Source organism: Canis lupus, chromosome 17 (genome assembly GCF_048164855.1).
Source record: "Canis lupus baileyi chromosome 17, mCanLup2.hap1, whole genome shotgun sequence".
Taxonomy (NCBI): domain Eukaryota; kingdom Metazoa; phylum Chordata; class Mammalia; order Carnivora; family Canidae; genus Canis; species Canis lupus.
The window spans coordinates 30,753,704-30,775,527 of NC_132854.1; the positions used below are offsets into that span (position 1 = coordinate 30,753,704).

At 34.5% G+C, this 21,824-nt stretch overlaps 1 protein-coding gene across 16 annotated transcripts in view; it reads left to right on the forward strand.

Annotated features, from left to right (window-relative positions):
- The window catches only part of MYCBP2 (MYC binding protein 2), a 259,127-nt gene that overhangs the window by 152,968 nt on the left and 84,335 nt on the right, over positions 1 to 21,824 (forward strand). For 14 of the 16 annotated variants that reach the window (XM_072782680.1, XM_072782681.1, XM_072782690.1 and 11 more), the window contains 9 exons: positions 1,644 to 1,693; positions 4,187 to 4,359; positions 5,680 to 5,824; positions 8,662 to 8,877; positions 12,731 to 12,786; positions 15,811 to 15,926; positions 19,411 to 19,508; positions 20,219 to 20,335; positions 21,268 to 21,408. In XM_072782680.1, coding sequence (XP_072638781.1) covers positions 1,644 to 1,693; positions 4,187 to 4,359; positions 5,680 to 5,824; positions 8,662 to 8,877; positions 12,731 to 12,786; positions 15,811 to 15,926; positions 19,411 to 19,508; positions 20,219 to 20,335; positions 21,268 to 21,408 — 1,112 coding nt within the window. The remainder of the gene's footprint in view (positions 1 to 1,643; positions 1,694 to 4,186; positions 4,360 to 5,679; positions 5,825 to 8,661; positions 8,878 to 12,730; positions 12,787 to 15,810; positions 15,927 to 19,410; positions 19,509 to 20,218; positions 20,336 to 21,267; positions 21,409 to 21,824) is intronic. The other 2 variants (XM_072782687.1, XM_072782692.1) reach the window with 1 other exon arrangement.

The window sequence follows — 21,824 nt, forward strand, 5'->3', positions numbered from 1 at the left end:
GGGTCTTGGTATCAAGCGCTGCATTGGGCTCCCTGCTCAGTAGAGATCCTACCTCTCCTCTCCCTCTGCCTCTGCCACTCCCTCTGCTTGTATGTTCTCTCTCTCTTGTGAAATAAAATCTTTCAAAAAATATCTTAGTGGACATACCAGGTAGACAATTGAATATTCATTGTCTGGCACTCAGGGGACAAGTCAGTGGAAATGTCATTTGAACAGTTGATGTTTAAAGACAGACCATGTGAAAGATAAGCTAGGAAGAAGAATGCAAATGAGAACAAGGAGATCACCCAGGATCAAAGGTGGGATTTGCCAGAGTATCAAAAATGGACAGGCAAGTGAAAGAGGGTTTAAAAACCACCCTGGTGTACAGCAACCAAGGAGGTAGGAGTAAAACCAGGAGACAGTGGACATTCATCAGCCTTTTTTTTTTTTAAGATTTTATTTATTCATTCACGATAGACATAGAGAGAGAGAGAGAGGCAGAGACACAGGCAGAGGGAGAAGCAGGCTCCATGCTGGGAGCCCAACACGGGACTCGATCCTGGGACTCCAGGATCATGCCCCGGGCCAAAGGCAGGTGCGCCAAACCCAGGGATCCCCCATTCATCAGCCTTTTGAATGCAATTGAGAAGTCAATTAAAATCTGTCATCGGATGGAAAACCTTGTTGGTTATTTATATGCTGAACAAGAAATAGATCAATAAAATGAGAGAAACAGAAGGCCTTTAGAATGGAGTGAGAGAATGCGTAGTCAGAATGGGGAGACAGGTTGAATAGATAGATAGCTCTTTAGAACTAGAGTTTTCATGTGAGGCACAGCAGGGAAATGAGGCAGTAGCAGAGATAGTACCTCTTAATATGATACAAATTTGTATGATCTGTAAGTTGATTTATAATCTAGATGGTAAATATGAAACTAAGGTTAAAAATCTTTACTGATTCTATGATACTTGGACATGATTTAAGATGTGTTTTTACAGTGTTTGGAAATAAAACACATTACTATTATATTTCCCCAATTTTCACCCCTAGAAGTCCATCGATAGCCCCTCAGTCTGAGACTACCTTTCCCACTTCATCCTCTTTCCTCCCTTCTCTTTCTCTACTCTTTCTTCCTTTTCTCTTCCCTTCCCTTTTCCTTTTCCCTTCCATACTTCTCAGTTCCCCTGTTCCTCCTGGATGTTGTTGCATGTATGAGCAAATGAGACATCTTGTGTTTTATTTACATGAAAGAATAGGTGTAACCTTTGAAGAAAATTTGTTAATACCTGTTCAAATTTATATGCCATCTATTTTTTGAAATGGCAATTTTTGTACATACTTGCACAGATACTCAAAAAATATATATTGCAAGATAAAATATATATTTATGTAGTTGTATGTTATATAATAGAGTGTATATATCTTGCAAATCACACAATGAATACTTTTTGAGTATTGCCTTGAGAATTATGGTTTATATTTGCACTGAAAATTACATCTTAAAATGTAAAGCACTGAGACTGAGCCAGAATGCTAGTTGTTCTTTTCAGTCTTTCGGTCTGGAATTCTGGAACTGTGAAAAAGGTGTAATGAATGCAAAAGACTAGAAAGTTAAGCTAAATACTGATATATGTTGGTGAAACTTTTCATTCACATAACAGGTAATGAATTAGAGGAAGATCTTGAAATTCTTGAAGAGGCTGCATTGCAGGTATTGTCCCAAACATCATAAATATAAATTTTGTACATTAATTTCAAAGCAGTAGTTTCATTCAGATCAACCTTATTTTTCTTGAATATAGTACTTTCAATAAGTACTTCATTCTGTTCATTGGTGAATAAAAATACATAGTTCATAATTTCTTGGTGAGAGAAACCCAAGTCTACTCTTACTGTGCTGCATGATAGTTGTTAAATCTGGAGTGAGATATAAATCCTGCTAGAGAAAGAAAAGTTACCAAGGGTCGGGGGCATAGGGGAGGACTTTGCAGAACTGACGACAATTAAATTGGATCTTGAAAGAAGTTCTATTTACCAGTTAGAAAAATAGGAAAAAGAGTTTTAGTAGTAGTAATTAAAATAATATCTATATAGCACTTTATAGTTTATGGTATCTTTAATATTATTTATTTTAGGATTTACATTTTGAGGTTAGTTTTATCTCTTGTACCTTAATGTTAAAATAACTGTAGTTCAAAGAAATTCTGTAAATTTGTCTAAGAATTCAACTAATTAGGAGATAGAGGCTAGTATTCAGTTCTAATATCTATAGCTAGTAGTTTGCATCTTATTTATTTCCTGAGATGAATTGATCACAGCGGTAATAACAGAAACAACCATTTATTTGATCTTGACATGTCAACTACTATTCTAAACACTTTGCATATTTTTAACTCACTTATTCCTCACAGCAGCCCCGTGAAAGGTAGACTCTTATTTCCATTTACAAGTAAGGAAACTGAGGCTTAGAAAACTTGTGTAACTTGCCCAGAATCACACAGCTAGTAAGCAGCCAGGCTAGAATTTGAACTCTGGCATTGGGTTACAAAGTCCGTGATCTTGATCACTATTCTCTTAATTGTAGGGAGCCCTGGTATCCTCAATAATATTAAGAAACTTCTGGGTTTTAAAGATCCACCAGCTTTTGTTTCTGTTTTTTTTGTTTTAAAAAAACTTTAATTCTTTTTACTTTAAGATATACAAAAATTCAATAAACATTTAACAAATACAGTATAAAAAAAACCCAAATACAGTATCAAACATAACCATTAAGGAACTCATATGTTACTCATTATTACAGGGATTATTGTGGCTTATAAAATGTCACTTAGGCCAGATATAAAGAGGTGTTTATTGTGTTTCTGTTAAAAAAAATCTGATGTCCCGGATTGCCCATATTTTTGGCTTGTGGTGATCTAACATATATTAAAATCCTGCTCCTTGCAGCACCTGGGTGGCTCAGTCAGTTAAGTTAAGCATCCGACACTTGGTTTCAGCTCAGGCCTGATCTCAAGGGCTGTGAGAGCAAACCCCTCATTGGGCTCCAGAGCTCAGTGTCAGGCTCTGCATTCAGCGGGAGTCTGCTTGGCTATTCTCTCCCTCTGCTCCTTCCTACTCTCTCTCTGTCTATCTCTCTCTTTCTCTCTCTCACTTGGATATTCTCTCCCTCTGCTCCTTCCTACTCTCTCTCTCTCTCTCTGTCTCTCTCTCTCTCTCTCTCTCTCTTTCTCTCTCTCTCTCTATCAAATAAAATAAATCTTAAGGGGAGAAAAAAAAGACCTGCTACTTTTTAGGCAATGTAGTATGTACTTTATATGTGTTATATAATTTAAATTTTATAGTAGTCATAGTAAAGAGATGTTATTTGATCACCAGTTTATACATTTTGCAAATTCAGGAATTGTGTGTAACTTGTTAGCTCAAGAGCACATAGTATTTGTCCAAAGTCAGGATTTGAATTCAAGTCTGTTTGACTTTAAAGATCATGGTTTTTGTGTCTTGTATCTTGTAGAATACAAAGGTACTGTTATATAAATGTGATAGTACTGGAAGTATAATCCTTTTCTATGAAAAATACTTTGTTTTGAAATACATCGTTACTAAAAAGTTTCTAGAGTTTCAGCATTTAAAGCAGGTCTTTCCAAAACATAAGACTTGCTTGTCACATCAATGAGAACTAAACTTTCAGCTTTGTCTACCCTTTTTTCTTAATTTTAATTAAGGCTTAGACAGGCTAATGGAGTTTATGTGCAGCCACAGTCAGGCTTCTGTCCACTTTCAGCCCAAGGCAGGACCTTGGTACCCACCTACCTAAGAGAGCAGAGATAATCCACATGAAATGATGCCAATAATGGGAACACAAAAATTGGGAGACCTCCACAGCTGCCTGCAGAAGAGAGGCCTGGTGCAGACAGATGGGGACATAGCACATGGAGGGCTAGCGTGGGTAGAGGTGTACTGTCTTGGCTAGTATGCAGATCTCGATGTGTTACTTATTTTTGTGGAAGAAAGGAGGCTGGAAGTATTATCTCATCTTTTTCCCTTCTGGGGATATTATCTACTTTTAGCTAAAGGAGTACTGGAGCATGGAGAGAAAATACTTTCCCCAGAAAGGCTTACCTAAAATTGTGTGCAAGTTCAAGAAACTCAAGTAATTAAAATTTTACATTTTTAAAACACATAAATGTTCTCTTTTACTCATCAGGTGTGCAAAACCCATTCTGGTATTCTTGGAAAGGGCTTAGCTCTTTCTCATTCACCAACTATATTAGAGGCACTTGAAGGAAACTTACCACTTCAAATCCAAAGCAATGAACAGTCCTTTCTGGATGATTTTATTGCTTGTGTTCCAGGATCAAGTGGTGGGAGGCTTGCAAGGTAATATGCTTTATTTAAGTACTACAATTACTGACTTTCAAGACTTGCCTCAATCTTCATTTCTGGAGAGAAACAAAAGGAAAGTTATTAGGATTTTAAAATGCAGCCAAAAATAATCTGGTTTGTGTGTTTTGAACTTGCTGAAATATAAAATGGTAAATACTTGCTGAAATATAAAATGGTAAATACTCAGTAAATACTTGCTGAAATATAAAATGGTAAATATAAAATGTTTTTAAAATACATGGTAGTTGATGAATTTAAAGTTTCCTAGGTGAACTTTTATTTTAAAAAATTGGTGCACATGGTATAATTGAGAAGTGTATGTATTTGATAGTAACATTTACTATCTAGAATAAAATTTATCACTGTATTTTATTTTAATAAGATTTCTTTTGAAGTCTACCAATAATACAAATATAAATTAAGAATTTAAATATAAAAAAAGAATTTAAGTGTAATCAGTTGAGGTTGTAAAGTTCTCATTGATTTTGTTACTATTTGCTTTTCTTTTTTTAATGAAAAGAAAACAATAGACTGGCTTGTGTGATCTTACTAATAAATAGAAAAGTCTAATTTCTTCCCAGTTTTATTTTTTTAAAGAGATTCCTCTGTAGTTTTTAAAAACCAAAAACCAAAATGTTGACTGGAGAACAGAAAATATTTTAAGTCAGCCTCACTGCTAACTTTGTGTAACATGTGACAGAATTAGTTATTACTCATCTCCCAAGACAACTTGAATGTAGATCATACAATGAATTCAAGAATGAATATCCCAAAGTATAGAAATTTGACAGAATTTTCATGGAAGGGAAGGTAGTACGGGACAATAGTTGAAAAATTGTGTGAAGAGAAAATTAACAGTGTATCTTTAACCTTGCTGTTCTCAAGCAAACAGAATGCCATTTCTATCACCGCTTTTACAGAGGAGCTGTTCTTTCCCAGGTTTTCAGGCTGGCAGATTACAGCACATCTTCCTCAGTAAGAATGAGTGTACTTAGGACTTCAAATATATATAACCTAAATTCATTTTCTCAGTTATTTTATGTCAGCCATATTAAAATTTCAAGTTTTCTAATTTTAAAATTATTTCTATTTTATTTATTAAAACCAGAAATCTCCTATACTTTGGCATATTTTTATTGAATTTGTCATTAACAATTTGCAAGGGAGATGCTCGTGATTGTCACTGGGTGGGAAATGAAGATACCGTTTTAGCACTTCGTTTGATACAAGTTTTATTCATTTGGTTTAATTTCATGTTAATCATTAAAGATATTTATGAATGTTTAGTTTTGCTTGTTTTTTCATCACTGCCAGGTGGCTTCAGCCAGACTCCTATGCTGATCCTCAGAAAACATCTTTAATCCTTAACAAGGATGATATTCGTTGTGGTTGGCCTACCACCATAACTGTTCAAACAAAAGACCAGTATGGGGATGTGGTACATGTTCCAAATATGAAGGTAATTATATCAGAATTAAATTTATAGTCATCAAAGTACTAACTATTTTAACTAATAAAATTTTAGAAAACACAAGTGATTTTTAGAGTCCATTTGCAGTCTTTATATTTATAAATAGAAAAAGCCAAAAAATTGTTTAAAAGATTTATTTAAATTAATTAGTACACGCTTTTCCAAATTGTTGTTTGTTTCTTGGATTTTGTTAGGAGCTATGGTGATTCAAGGGAAGGATAAGAAAGTGTCCATATACGCACATAGAGGGAAGGCCCTTAATATATAGTGGTTGAGTAATTCAGTGAAAGAACACATTTAAAAATTTTTTATGTATTCTTTAAAAGACTCGAATACACTGGATGATAGATGTTAAGGAGGGCACGTGATGTACTGAGCACTGGGTATTGTATAAGACTGATGAATGAATCACTGAACTGTATACACTAATAATACACTAAATGTTTATTGAATTTAAATTTAAAAAAGACTCAATATATTTTGGATTTGGTACTGTTGAAACAACATTCAAAATATAATATTGATATATATTAAATTAGAAATACTTGATGGAGACTCCAAAAACTAAAGATAAAACTATCCTGTGATCCAGTAATCATATTCGACTGGTTATTTACCCTAAAATACAAAAACACTAATTCAAAAGGATGCATTCACCTCTATGTTTATTGCAGCATTATTTACAATAGCTAAATTATGGAAGCAGTGCAAGTGTCCATCGATAGATGAAGAGATGAAGAAAAGGTGGTATACACACACACATACACACAATGGGATATTCAGCTATAAATAAAGAAAATGAAATCTTGTCATTTGCAAAAACATTGATGGTGCCTAGAGTATAATGCTAAGCGAAAGAATTCAGAGAAAGACAAATATTAAATAATTTCACTTATATGTGAAATTTAAAAAACAAAACTAAGGGAAAAAAAGAGAGAAACTAAGAAACAGACTCTTAACTATAGAGAACAAACTGATGGTTACCAGAGGGGAAGTCGGCTGGAGGATGATGGCTGAAATAGGTGATAGGAGTATACCTTTAGTGTGATAAGCACACTGAGTAAGGTATAGAATTGTTGAATCGTTATATTGTATACCTGAAACACTGTAAATTAACTGTACTGGAATTAGAATCAGAAACTTAATTAAAAAAATAGAAATACATGAATTTGGATGGCAAAAAAAAAGGAGAATGGAAATATCAAGTGCTGTATTAATGAATATAGTTATCTGGATACTTCTTTCCTGAAACTTTAGTTAATAATGACATTTTGGAGCATATTGTGATGCATAAAATGAATCCAGTATGATACAATTAATGTAAATATCTCATTTAAAACTTTTAGTATATTTCTAAAGAAATGTGTATTGAATGAAAATTTGTTATAGGCAATTCCCCAGCCACCCCCACCCCTTCAAAGATATGTTACAAAATGATTTGGTTGTTTGAAACTTAGAATTGGTTAAGCCACAAAATCCTGCTCACTTACAGAGTAGTTGGTAAAAGGAAGCAGAATAGCTATTATTCTACAACATCTCAGTACTCATTATAAAATTGTTCAGTGATTTACTTCAAGGTTTATAGTACATGGGCAAATGTGCTTCTGATGTTAATTTATTTAGAGTAAATATAGTTGTTGAAACAAAGATTAAATCAAAATATATGTATAAAATTAGTGGCTGTAATTTAAAAAAGTCAAGTGTCTTTAAATTTGAAAGCATTTACTTTTTATTTTTTCCCTTTTTTTCTTTTTATTACATTTAAAGTTTAAAGCTTTTAATGATGGCAGTGTATATAAGCTGAAGAATTTTACTATATACCTTTAAACTTCTGTAATTTAAATATAAGATGGAGGGGATCCTTGGGTGGCTCAACAGTTTAGTGCCTGCCTTTGGCCCAGGGTGTGATCTTGGAGTCCCGGGATCAAGTCCCACATTGGGCTCCCTGCATGGAGCCTGCTTCTCCCTCTGCCTGTGTCTCTGCCTTCTCTCTCTGTGTCTCTCATGAATAAATAAATAAAAACGTAAATAAATAGAGAGAGAGGAAGGAAGGAAGGAAAGATTTGTTGTATTTCCAGGGCATTATGTCAGTCCAAATTTTTTTATTATGTGTTATTTTTTAAGTCTTCTTAATGGAGTACATTTTCTTCTGCAGAACATTACAGCTGAAATTGAGATTTCTAAAAAATTTTATGTAATAAATTGTATTTATATAATTTATTATGTATAAATTATATATATATTTATAAAGTTGTTATTTATTTATTTGAGAGAGATAGAGATAGAGAGCATGAGCAGAAGGGAGAGGGAGAAACAGGCTCTCCACTAAGCAAAGAGCCTGATGCAGGGCTCGATCAGGACCCTGTGATGATGACCTGGGCCAAAGGCAGACACTTAACTGATTAAGCCACCCTGGTGACCCAAGATTAGTTTAGTGCTTTAAAATATGTGGAGATTGTGTAAAAGCATTCATACTTGAATTACCTGATAAAGTAATTTAATGTTATTCCCTGTAAGAATTCAAGAATTCAGTGTAGGTTTGTTCTGCTATCTTGTACTTTATGAATGGTAGAATTTATTTTTATGTTTTGATATCTATGGTTATTTATTCCAAAAATCAAGGCCTCTTTTACACGATGTGTTCCAGGTTCACATTGTAGAACTATCTTGTGGTCATTCTGGCACACCTCTGAAAGGAATGCCCAAGACAGACCAGTGGTCACATTAAATTTATGGAGTTATGGGTCTGTACTTGTTAATTGCTTCTTTTAATGTGTCATGGACAATTATATAATAATAATATTTGGTTTTTGTGATATGGTTAGGTGGAAGTGAAAGCTGTTCCTGTTTCTCAGAAAAAAACATCTTTACAACAAGAGCAAGTGAAAAAACCTCAAAGGATCCCTGGCAGCCCTGCAGTAGCAGCTGCACCTTCTAATACTGATATGACCTTTGGCGGGCTGGCATCACCAAAGCTGGATGTTTCATATGAACCAATGATAGTGAAGGAGGCTCGGTATATTGCCATAACAATGATGAAGGTAATTTATTTCACTGCTAGAGAAGTTTTATTATTTACTATATATTCATTTAACAGACATTTCAGTGATCCAAATGTAGACACAATATTTCAGGTCTAGAGAGCTATTGATAAATACAAGCTTGGAATACTTTAGGGGGGATGATTTATTTTCCTCCAAAGAGGATTTTCATTTGTTTTCTGACAGATGCATAGGGGATTCCAGTAATAGATCAAGTTAATCCAGTCAGAGATTGAAATGGCTGAAAACTGAATTTCATTTCCTACAAAAGTATTTGTCTATTTTCGATTTGCCATTTCTCCTAGGATAGCCCTTCAGGAATTCATTTACCTCGCCCCCTTCGATTATTGGGTTCCCTTACATGCCAGCCTTATGTCTTTGGGTTTCCTACTTCTTTGGGGCTTTTTGCTCTACAATGCCTTTAGGCATTTTTAAAAATATTTTGTGTAGCATATTTAGTTCTCTTCATAGGCAACATTATACTAAATTAACAAGGTGAGCATAAGTTAAAGCAGGAGTTAGGAATTGTGCCAGTAACAGAGAACAATGGTGAGCCATTGAAGGCTTTCAGTTAGGGGAACAACACAATTAGATTTGTGTTTTATATAGATCATAGTGGAATATGGAGAATAATTGGACAGATGATCAAAAGGCATGACTAGGTTAAGTCTCTTTAGTAGATTATTGACTTAGTGCGATGAGATGTGCTAATCCTTTGAACTAATGAAAAGAGATTCAAAAGATATTTAGTCAGTAAGACTTGATGGCTGAAGGGGATGGAGTAAAGAGAAGTAAGAATTAAAAAGTGAAATTCACAGTTTGACCTTAAGTAGAAAGATTTACAATACTGAAGGAGGAACAGATATTGGTTGAGGAAGATAATCGTTTTGGATGTGATAAGTTTTAGATATCTCTGAAATATCCATGCAAAGTTATATATAAAAGATACATTCACATTGTCTATACAAATGTGAAGATCACAGATCTGACCTTAAGAAAAGAATTTGAGAGAATTAGCACTTGGAATACTCATGATATCATGGAAGCAGATGAAATACATCTTCCATTTTGAGTGAAGGGAGACGTTCCAAGACAGGATCTTGAGAAACACCAATATCAGTGATTCTCAAACTTCTGTCTACATCAAAATCATCTGGAGCACTTATTTAAAAAGGAGATTTTCCAATAATATGAAGATTTAGATTCAGTACATCTTCAGATGAGGTTCAAGAATTTGTGACTATGCAGAGTGATTCAAATTCAAAACCTAAACTTTGAGAAACATTGGTTTATAAAATAGGTAAGAGAAAAAAAGAAGAAAAAACAAAGAAGCCAAGAGTATTAGCCAAAGAGGTAAGACATTAAGCTAGGACCAGTGTTTACTTTTTGCCACTTTCTCCCCACTTAACATACAGTAATTTATGTAATCCTCACAATAGCCCTATAAATTGCTGTTTTTATTCCCATTTTACATATGTGAAAACTAAAGCACAGAGAGGTTAAGTAATTTGTTCAAGGCCACTAGCGTCAGGGAGTTTGACTCCATAGTTGATTTTCCTGAGGACTTCTTCCAACTACTTTATGGCATATCTTGAAAGTAAAGAAAGAGCAGTTTGGGAAGGGTTAATAGTGTTAAGCTGCAGAAGCAAAGTTTTGAAAAGGATCTAGATACAATGAATTCATCAATGATCTTGGCAGGAGCAGTCTTAAAGGAAGGCATTGTAAGTTGAAGAATTTATAGATGCAGAGGAAGTGAAAATAAAAACAAAATGAGTAGATTAAGTCTTTCAAGATGTTTGGTTATAAGAAGACAGAGGAAATGGAATCAAGTGAAGGCTTTCGAGTTTGAGATGAATAGAGAAAGACTTGGATCTTTTAATATTGTTGAGACAATCCAGAAGGAAACCAGGAAGATGGGTGGAGAGATAATAACAGAGTTTAGAGCTCCAGACTCTTTACAGGGGTGAGGTGGGCCTTAAATAGGAGTATTTCCTCTTTTATCCTACAGGAGAGGAAAAAGAAAGTAATTAATTCAGTTGCTAGTGAATTTATAAAATGTGCAGCCAAAAGAATTATTTATTATGATAGTAATTATACTTTTAAATTGGATTAGGACTGATGAATGTTAGGGTTAGGATTTTAAAACAAAGGGGGGAAAATGAAATATTTGTTGTGGAGATTGAAAGAGAACAGATAAAATTTATCAGCTATCTTTGAAAAATCAGATGAAACTGGAGATCCTGTATTAACATTGCAGTGTGTGTCATACGAACATGGATAAGGTAATCATTTGGATTGATTCAGCTTGAAGTTTACCAAAGAACTCCACAAATGAATAGTGTGAGAAGGGAGAGTTCAGCAGATGGTAGTTAAAGAAAGGACAACCCAATCAGTTTGGACAGGATGATAGACACATAGATAGATCCAGAGAGAGAGTAGGGGTGAAAAGGACTAGTAATCTAAGAATAGATACCATAGGAGTCACTGAAGCAGAAAACTGTGAGCAGGCCCTTTTGTTGTGATTCTGAGAAAGAAAATTCTGTGGAATGTCACAGGTCTGTGACTTTCGGTGTAGTGGCTAAAGTAGAGTTGGAGTTAAGTTTGTTGAGATTGAAGATTTGGATGAAAAAGCTGGAGTTTTGGATGAGTCATCCAGTGACTTAAAGAATTCAAAGATAAACATTCTTATTCACTCCCACTTTTATGTAAGGGATTTACTTTCTGGTCCCCTTAACTCCCTCATCATTCTTTTAGTTTCCTATGAACATGCTTCAATTTGTACAATTTCTTTTGAAAATCCAGTTACCAAAACTAGATGCAGTTTTTCAAGACTATTTGGAGTGTCTTAGGGTTAGAGCATTTACAGAATATCATTCCCACACTGACTCTGAGATATCCGTGCATGTTCAAGGAAAGGGATTTTCTAGATCAGCCACTCACACATACTGTGTACTACTCAGCAGTCAGACAAATACTGTGAAGGATGGAAAAATAAGGTATGATCTATTCTTTCATTAGTAAATGTAATGATATGTATTTTGAGGGGAAATGGTGGAGTGGAAAACACACTGTGCTGGGAATCTGGAACCCTAGGTTTTCCTGCTAGACCTAACCTTAAGTGGCATTTTCTCGTTTATGATTTTTTAGTAGATAAAGGCAGCTAGATCTTTTCTAAATCACATTCATGAAAATAGGAAGGGTGAGAGAAAGGAAAGAGGCTTGTGAGTAATGTGGGTGTCCCTTTTTTATTTACTATGAATATAAGTTAGAAGTGAATGAGCAGTTGGAGAACTTTACATGAACTTTGGAAGATAATGGTCAATTGGGCAATGATGCAGGACTATAAGAATATTGGGAATAATGTGACTAGTTTCAGGTTCCTACAGTCCATTTTTGTCTTTATATTTCACCCTAATTTTTTATGGACTTTTTTGTTATTTTTATTTAGAAACAGATTGTTCTGCAGGTCCAGTTGCAGCAATCTTTATATTATGGATACATACCCTGTTTTGGTTATGTGGATTACAAATCCCCTTCTCCCAGGTGAAGGCTTATCCTTGCCCTTTATTTATAGTATCTTTGGGAGAAATCTAAAATTTTAATGTACTTAAAAGATGCTTTTTTCTCTAAATTTGTTTGTTTGTTACATTGGAGTCTTTAACATACCTATAATTTATTTTTGTAAAGGGTCTGAGGCAGGTAATTGAGTTTTTCTTTTTCTTCTATGTGGAGAACCAGTTGTCTCAGCACCATTTATTGTTTTATCACTGCCTTAAAAATATTTCTAATGAGTTACTGGTCTTGATGGAATTTCTTTCTTTACTGGATTCTTTCTCGTCTCTTTCTTTTAAAGGTTTATGAAAATTACTCATTTGAAGAACTGCGTTTTGCATCACCAACTCCTAAAAGGTAAGGATCATTTTTGCAACACATAGCCAAGACATGTATTGTCACCTGCTGCAACTGAAATCATGCTGCATTCCAACTTCATTTTCCTTAAGTAGATATTTTATAGCATTTTTTTATTTCCAGTAGAGATTTACTATAGATTTTATATTGTGTAGTTTTGTAGATAGAATATATTGCAATACTGCCAGTATGTTACATAATACTAAGATACTAGAGAAAGACTAAGTAGTATCTAAAAAGATATATATTGGCTTGTTTAGGATTGTTTAGTTTGTTTTTTCAGGGTTTTCTTCTCTCCTTCATCTAATGAGTTACAGAGTGATTTCAGTGTATGTTGTGCTTGTATTTTTAATTCTGAGGTCTTACTTTTTCAGCCCCTGAGTAGTTTTAACTCCAGATTTGAGCAGTTTTTTTGACTTATTACTTTATTTGCTTGTTAGGAGAAGTGCTTTTTAAAATGGAAGACTTGAAAAAATTATTAGATGAAGAGACTACTACCTCCATAAAATTTAGAAGAAGCTCCAAAGTGAACCTGAAAAAATTCTTACACATTTCATAATATCACATGACTTATTAAAAATTAACAGGTTGTTGTGACTTTATTCTAACATGGATTCAAAACAGGATTTCCTGTAAAAATAGCCAAATTTTAAGAATGTATCTTTGTCTAGAAATAGGGAATTAACATTCTGTCTCAAGCTTAATTTTAGTTACAAAACACTCATACAATGGAAGCATATGATTTTTATAAAATAAATATGAACTATAGATTTATAGCATGTTAAATAAGAGAAAATGGTCATTTGCCAGTAAATAGTTTTTCATGTACGTTAGGCATTTTAAACCTAATCAAAATAGTCTCAAGTAAATGCATTATTTATTTAGCAATACTATTAAGCATCTGCTGTGTGAAGAACTGATACAGGCTCTGGGATACTTGTATGAACAAAATAGACAAGGTACTAGTTGTTAGGACATTCACATTCCTGTGGAGAAACAAACTATAAGTAAACAAAACAGGATTAATAAGTAAGGTTTTTTGATAGAGAGTGATGGGGATAGGATAGGCCACCAAAGTATTGGGGGATAGGAGAGGCCTGTGTGAGGTGGTCTTTTTTGATTGGAGAGCTGGATGGTAGTTGGCAATGTTAAGATTTAGAGGAAGTTCATTCTAGGCAGTGAAAATCTAGAGTGGAGAGACCTTGTTGTCTTTGAGAAACTGGAAGAGAGTGGTGCAGGAGAGTAGTAAGCAAAAAGGAAAATGGTTGAGGATGAGATCAGAGAGGTAGGTGATGGCCTTATTATATAGGGACTAAGTAAGCTAAGTTAAAGAGTTTGAATTTTCTTCTATGCAAATTAATTTAGTAGGTTTTAAGCGAAGGAGTGATATAATCTGACTTATAGTTTTAAAAAGATCATTCTGGCTACTCTCTGGAGAATGAATTACAGAGGAGCAGAGCAGGAGTGGGAACAGAGAGATGAGTTAGAGACTGTTAGGTGTTTTGGAGGAGGTGTAGGAGGGAGTTAGAAGTGGGAATGAAGAGAGTGGATAGATTTGGGGTACTCAGAAGGTGAAGCTGATAACCTGCTGCCAGAATAGAAATAGGAAGTGAAAGAAAGAGAAGATTAAGAAGGATTTTTTTTCAGCTTCAGCAATGATATAGAGTATGTAGCAGTATAGCAGTATGGGGGTCGGCCAGTTTTGGCCTGCAAACCATATCAGGCCTATTTGTAAAGAAAGTTATTTTAGAGCATAGTCTTACTCATTAATGATGTATCATCTATGGCTACTTTTTGTAGAGTTAACTAGTATGGCAGACTGGCACAGTAGACTAAAATATCATCACTGAAAATGTTACTGACTTCTGATGTAGAGTATCATGATTTTTATGAGGGTCAAAAAGTCTGAGAAATGAGTGGGCATTTTTTTTGTTCTGTTTTGTTGGGTGCTGGGATGAGTGAGAAATAGAGTTCTTCTTTGGATATGTTAAAATTGAGATGCTAAGATGCCTCCTAGTTATCTAAGTGGGGATATTTCAGTTTGAAATTTAGGGGAGAAACAAAACTTGGAGTCATCTATTATAAAGATGCTATTTAAAACTGAGGAGTGGATGAATAATCAACTAGGGAGATGCTATTGAAAGAAAGAAGAGCTAGACCCAAACTCTAGGACATTCCATAAGCTAAAAGGTGGTAAGAGGAAAGCCAACAAAATCCTAAGAAACTAGAAGAAAACCTAGGAGAACGTTGCAGAAGCAAAAAGAAAATATTTCAAGAAAGTAGGAGTTGTCAACTATCAAATGCTACTGAGAGATTGCTAAGGATAAAGAAATGACCATTGAATTTGGGGTCATTGGTGACTGACAGAAGCGATTGCAGTGAGTGGTGCTGGGAACAAAAGTCTAACTAGGATAAGTTGTGGAAGAGAACTGGGAATGAAGAAATGGACAGGGATTTAGACAATTCTTTAGATGAGTTTTGACATAAATGGGAAAAAGGACATGAGACTTTATTAGAGATTATTGTAGTACCAAAGGGTATTTAAGAAGGGAGATTCTGAAGTTTGTATAGAAATGAGATGGAAATAGAATGGTTTAATAAAGTGGGAGAAATTGATAATGAAAGAGAACAAGCAAGGTAATTATAGCATGGAAGTGTTGAGGAATGAGATTCACAGCACAAATGAGGGGGCTGGCTTTAAATAAGACCCAGGGCACTCCTTGCATTACAACAGGACAGAAGGTAGAAAAATGGAAAGTAGATTTATTAATCTGATTACAACTTTTGGGTTGTATCTAATTGCTTCAGTTTCACACTGAAAAAAATGGTGAGGTCATGATCCTCTGAGAATGAGGAAAGGAAGAAAAAATGAAATTCAATCATTTTGGAGGATAGGAACACATACTATGGCAGGACAATAGGACTGCCGTTTATTGTAATAATACAGTTAGAAATTATCTCAATGATGTTTTCAGCTATTTAACCAAAAGCAAATTTTCCAGTATCCATCTTATTTCTTTTCAGACCCAGTGAGAATATGCTGATCCGTGTCAATAACGATGGTACTTATTGTGCAAATTGGACTCCAGGGGCTATTGGACTCTATACTATTCATGTGACCATTGATGGCATTGAAATAGGTATTCTTTTTCTAAATTATGAGTTACTTAGTGCAAACAGCCAGAATCAAAATTGTCTTTCTGTTCTAATTTTCACCTTAACTTATATTGTAGAGACATGGACAAGTTTCATCACTTATTTGGAGCTTCATTTCCTCCTTTACAATGAGTACTTAATTAGTGCATTCATAACATCTCAAAATTTTGTAATAATTTCTGATATCATTATAGCACTCATGACTCCTTTCCTATTCTCTAATGTGACTATTTAGGTATGATCTCCTCTCTGTTGCTAAATTTATAACCATATGCATACCTTATCTCCCCATGATGGTTTGTATATTTTCCTGGCATAGAGCAGAGACCATCTCATTCATCCTTGTATCTCCCAGTCTAGCTCAGTGCCTGGCACATAATGGCCACTCAATAAATAATGAATGAATGAATGAATTTCTTTTATCCACCACTAACTTTGAAAAGTATATTGCTTCTTCTTTGGGCATTAACCTTTTACTTTTCTTTGTTATTAAACTATTCATAAAATAGGACAACAGTAGAACAAGAAACTCTGATAAGTGTTTATCAGTATGAATTCCTTATAACAATAATTCCTGATGCTTTTCAAGAGAAAGGGCTTCTATGATGAGATAGATTGAGAAGACCTAAAACTCTCATCTTAGACATTCATACGGTTCACACTAACATAGAAGGAATTCTGAATGCTCTGAAATTAAGAATCTTGTCTAACTTTGTTTAACCCTTATCCGGAGATCCTTAGCCTATAGGGAAGAGGGAGTCAAGGTAGAGATAAAAGCAACACTGGTTACCATTCCACCAAAATACCCTTGGGGAATTCTGGTTTAAGTAGTTTGTTTTTACAGTGAAGGTAAAGAGACACTTTACATTGATGTAACTGTATAGAAAATGCATTGATGTAACTGTATAGAATCAGATCTGTCAGATTCCCCTATACTGTTCCAGAGACCTTTATCCTCAGTCTTTGTTGCACTCTCCTTTATTTCAACATATCCATAAAGCCTTTAGTTCAACAAACTTTAGTTGGTTTTGAGCAAAACGTTTTAGAGAAGACAGTTCCTGTTAAATGCTAACAATTGCTGATGATTGCAAGCTAAAATGGGCAAACAAAATCACCTGAAGTAGAATATAATAGTGACACACAAGAGGTACAAATTATTAGAATTCAAAAGTGGAGGTAGTCAAGAATGGTTTAATCTATGCTAATAGTGGGCTGAAGAAAATTGATACAAGGTAGATAAGAAAAATCCATTTATATTTGTTGTTTGAAATGAAACTGAAGAAAATCATTCATGTTTACTTAACATCACCCATTTTCTTTCCTACATTTTGAATTCAACTTTTTCCCAAGGTGACCAAACTGTCAGTAGGCTGAGACCTTGCTTGACTAGGCAAGGATATATAATAACTCATTAGAAGAATGATGATATTAAAAGCTAATGTTTATTGAGCACTTACTATATGCCTACATTGTTTTATGCACTCCTTATATATTGTCTCACTCTCACAATAGTTCAGTGAGGTAGGTGCTATTTTCATTCTCATTTTACAGATGAAAACATTTAGGCACAGAGAGTCAGACAATTAGTGACAGATGTGGGAAAAACCAAGACAGTCTTAACATCTTAACATGAGACCCCAGGGTTTAACCACCATGTTGCATTGCCTGCTGGTCAGAATGGTAATTGGTGTAGCTGATGTAATCTGATAGGATGATAAGGTGCAGCAACAATCTGATGTTGTGAGCTTACATTTAACCTCATAAAGATTTCTTGATTTCCTTTTTATTCTTTTTTAATATCATTTCTTTGTTCCACATAAAGAATAGTAGCCCCTTCTCTTTTCTTGAACCTCTGAGACACTCATTTGGAATACGAAGGCCATTTTTCAAATATTTCTCTTTTTTAAAAAATTTTCATTTAAATTCCATTTAGTTAACATAGTGTGATACTAGTTTCAGGTGTACAGTATAGTGATTCAGCACTTCCATACATTACCCGGTGCTCATCACAAGTGTACTCCTTAATCCCCATCACCTATTTCACCCATCCCCTACCCACTCCCCTCTGGTAACCATCAGTTTGTTCTCTATGGTTAGGAGTCTATTTCTTGGTTTGCCTCTCTCTTTTTTAGCTTCTCTTCATTTGTTTTGTTTCTTAAATTCCACATTTGAGTGAAATCATATGGTATTTTTCTTTCTCTGACTTCTTTGACACTGTCAGAGAACTACACTGTAGTTCCATCATTGCAAATGGCAGGATTTCATTCTTTTTTATGGCTGAGTAATATTCCATTGTGTATATACACCACATCTTCTTTATCCATTCATCTATCAGTGGACACTAGTGCTGTTTCCATAATTTAACTGTTGCAAATAATGCTGCCATAAACATTGGGGTGCATATATCGCTTTGAATTAGAATTTTGGTATTCTTTTGGTAAATACCTAGTAGAAGAATTGCTAGATCATAAAGTAGTTTTATGTTTAACTTTTTGAGGAAGCTCCATACTATTCTCCAGAGTGGCTGCACCAGTTTATATTCCTACCAGCAGTACAACAGGGTCCCTTTGTCCGCATCCTCGCCAATATCTGTTGTTTCTTGTGTTGTTGATTTTAGCCATTTCTGATAGGCATAAGGTGATATCTTATTGTAGCTTTGATTTTTGTTGTTGTTGTTGTTGTTTTAAGTTTTTATTTAAATTCCAGTTAGTTGGGGCACCAGGGTGAATTAGTGGTTGAGCACCTGCCTTTGGATCAGGTTGTGATCCTGGGGTCCTGGGATTGAGTTCCACATCAGGCTTCCTAGAAGGAGTCTGTTTCTCCCTCTGGCTATGTCTCTCCTCTCTCTATGTGTCTTTCATGAATAAATGAATAAAATCTTTTTAAAAACTTAGATAAATTCCAGTTAGTTAACATACAGTGTAATATTAGTTTCAGGTGTACAATATTCAGCACTTCCATACAACACTCATTGCTCATGACAGCAAATGTACTCCGAATCCCCATCACCTATTTAACCCATCCCTGCAACCTACCTCCCCTTTGGTAATTGTAGTGTGTTCTCCATAGTTAAAGAGTCTGTTTTATTTTGTTGTTGTTGTTTTGTTTTGTTTTGTTTTTTAAAAAAAAAAAAAAAGTCTGTTTTTTAGCTTCTAAATATCAATCACCTTAAAAAGACAGAATTTAGAGGGCAGCCTGGGTGGCTCAGTGGTTTAGCGCCACCTTCAGCCCAGGGCCTGATCCTGGAGACCCTGGATCGAGTCCTGTGTGGGGCTCCTGTGTGGAGCCTGCTTCTCCCTTTGCCTGTGTCTCTGCCCCCCGCCATTCATGAATAAATAAATAAAATCTTAAAAAAAAAAAGAATTTAGATATTTGTTTAAAAGAGTCTGTGAATGTACATAAGGTTAGGTTAAGGATCCTTCCTCCCTTGTATTCTCAAACGTTACAGTTGTCTTCCTTTTCTTACAGATGCTGGCCTTGAAGTTAAAGTAAAAGACCCACCAAAAGGGATGATACCACCAGGAACTCAGCTGGTCAAACCGAAGACAGAACCTCAACCAAATAAGGTTAGGATAGAATGAAATCAGAATCAGAATTTGTCAGACATTTATTAATTTTCTTTATTGATGCTTCAAGGTGGTCATCAAACATCCCATATTTTAGTTGATTTCAGTATTTGAATTCTAAATATCCCTAAATAAGTTTGAAGAGTATTTTGTGGAAATTCTAATCATTTCTAAATTGTAGGACCTATACTTTGAGGCTTCTTTGAATAAATGCTCTAGTAATTTATAGGCCTTGTATACTTCAGTTATTGAAAATTTACAATTAACAAAATTTTTACTGAAAGTAAGTGCATAAAGTTTGCGAGGAAGGTATCTTATGCTGTTAAAAGAATAAATAATTTCCTGACATCTTAAAAAAAAAAAATTTCCTGACATCTAAAAAGTAAGTATAGGAATTTTGGTTAACTACTTATTAAAAAGGAAATATTGGTAATAGAATTTGTATCATACAAAAGATTAAAAAAAATGAATCTTCTCTCCTTTTTATGTCTTCAGAGTTTAGAAAGGATATTATAAATATGTACATTTTAATATTTGTAAAATTCTGTTATAAATAAACCACTGTTCCTTACACAGGGAAAACAATTACAAATAATTTTGAAAACTTTCACAGAATTATAATACTTCCAAATCTGTTTAATTTTCTTACTACTTATAAGCTCTCTATTCTGTAATTTTCCATCTCAACTGTCTGTCTTTGCCTTTCCCAGGTTCGAAAATTTGTGGCCAAGGACAGTGCAGGACTCCGTATCCGTAGCCACCCTTCCCTCCAAAGTGAGCAGATAGGCATAGTAAAAGTCAATGGAACTATCACTTTCATTGATGAGGTAATTTGTAAAGAAACACGTGGTAATAAATTTTGGACAGAAAGTTTTTGCATTGTTTGCATGATAATCAGGTTACTAAATTTTCTGCTAGTATGTTTTAATTGGTTTGGATAGTATTTGGAAAATTATTTTGTGAGATGTGTTCATTGAGTTTCATACATTTTTTTTCTTTATAGCAAAAAAGTGACTAAAATTATATTTTGAAATGAAATTATATTTTTAATCTGAAAGAAAGTTAATTAACAAGTAGAACCTGGGGGCACCCCAGTGGTTCACTTAGTTGAGGGTCTGCCTTTGGCTCAGGTCAGGATCTCAGGGTCCTGGGATCGAGCTCCATTTTGGGCTCCCTGCTCAGCGGGGAACCTGCTTCTCCTTCTCCTTCTGCATCTCTCCACCGTTCATTCTCTCTCTCTCTCTCTCTCTCAAATGGATGAATAAAACCATAAAAAAGAAGAAGTTGAACCTCTACAAGTACACATTGAAAATGGGTACAGTTGTCAAATATTTTAAGTGCTGTTTGCTTTTAAAATGTATTTAAAACATACACATATTGCTTTAATTTCTGACAACATATTTTTATAGTAATACGACCAAGTAACTTCTGATTATTAAAATCTAAATTGAGGGGAGGGAAGAACTTACATTCTTTTGAGAGAGAAACATTTTATGTTTAAAGTCTCTTAATGTGTGATTTTTTTGTGCTTTTATTCCTAAGTGATGTTGTTTTTATATCTTACCATGTGAATTACCACATTGCTCATCATTCTTTGCTGCTTTTTCTTTAAAGTTTCTCTTTTACTTACCTCCTACAGAAACTAGATTCTTAATCTTCATGTCCACCATTGTTTGCCTGTTTTGTAGCCTTTCAGGTGTTGCTAGCTTCATAGGACTTACAGGTGGATATGGCTTGTTCTTGTTGCTTATTTCCGTAGATCCACAATGATGATGGTGTATGGCTGAGACTGAATGATGAGACAATAAAGAAGTATGTTCCCAACATGAATGGTTACACTGAAGCCTGGTGCCTGTCCTTCAATCAGCATCTTGGCAAGAGTCTTCTGGTCCCTGTTGACGTAAGTAAAAGGTGGTTTTAAAACGCATAATAGGTACACTCTATCCTCATTACAGGGCTTTCTTTAATTAAGGCTTTTCAGTTCTGAGGTAAACCACAACTAAATAACTTTTACTTCATAAGTGCTTGATTCTTAAGAGCTGTGTAACGAAGGTGGAGTTTGGCATGACTAAGGACCTTAGTATTACTATGATCCACACAGGCAGGAGGTAATAAAATAAAATGAGGCCTATCGAATTCCTTTCAATGAGGTAGGGATTGAGAGTATAGTTTTTATTTTTTTTCCTTTCTTATTCACACTAATGTTTGGAATGAATTCCAAACTACAGATTGTGAATTCAGTATTAATTATACACTCAAAAACCTGTATAAACATATTCCTTTGTATGTTGCCATTTTGTAATTAGTTCTCTGTGT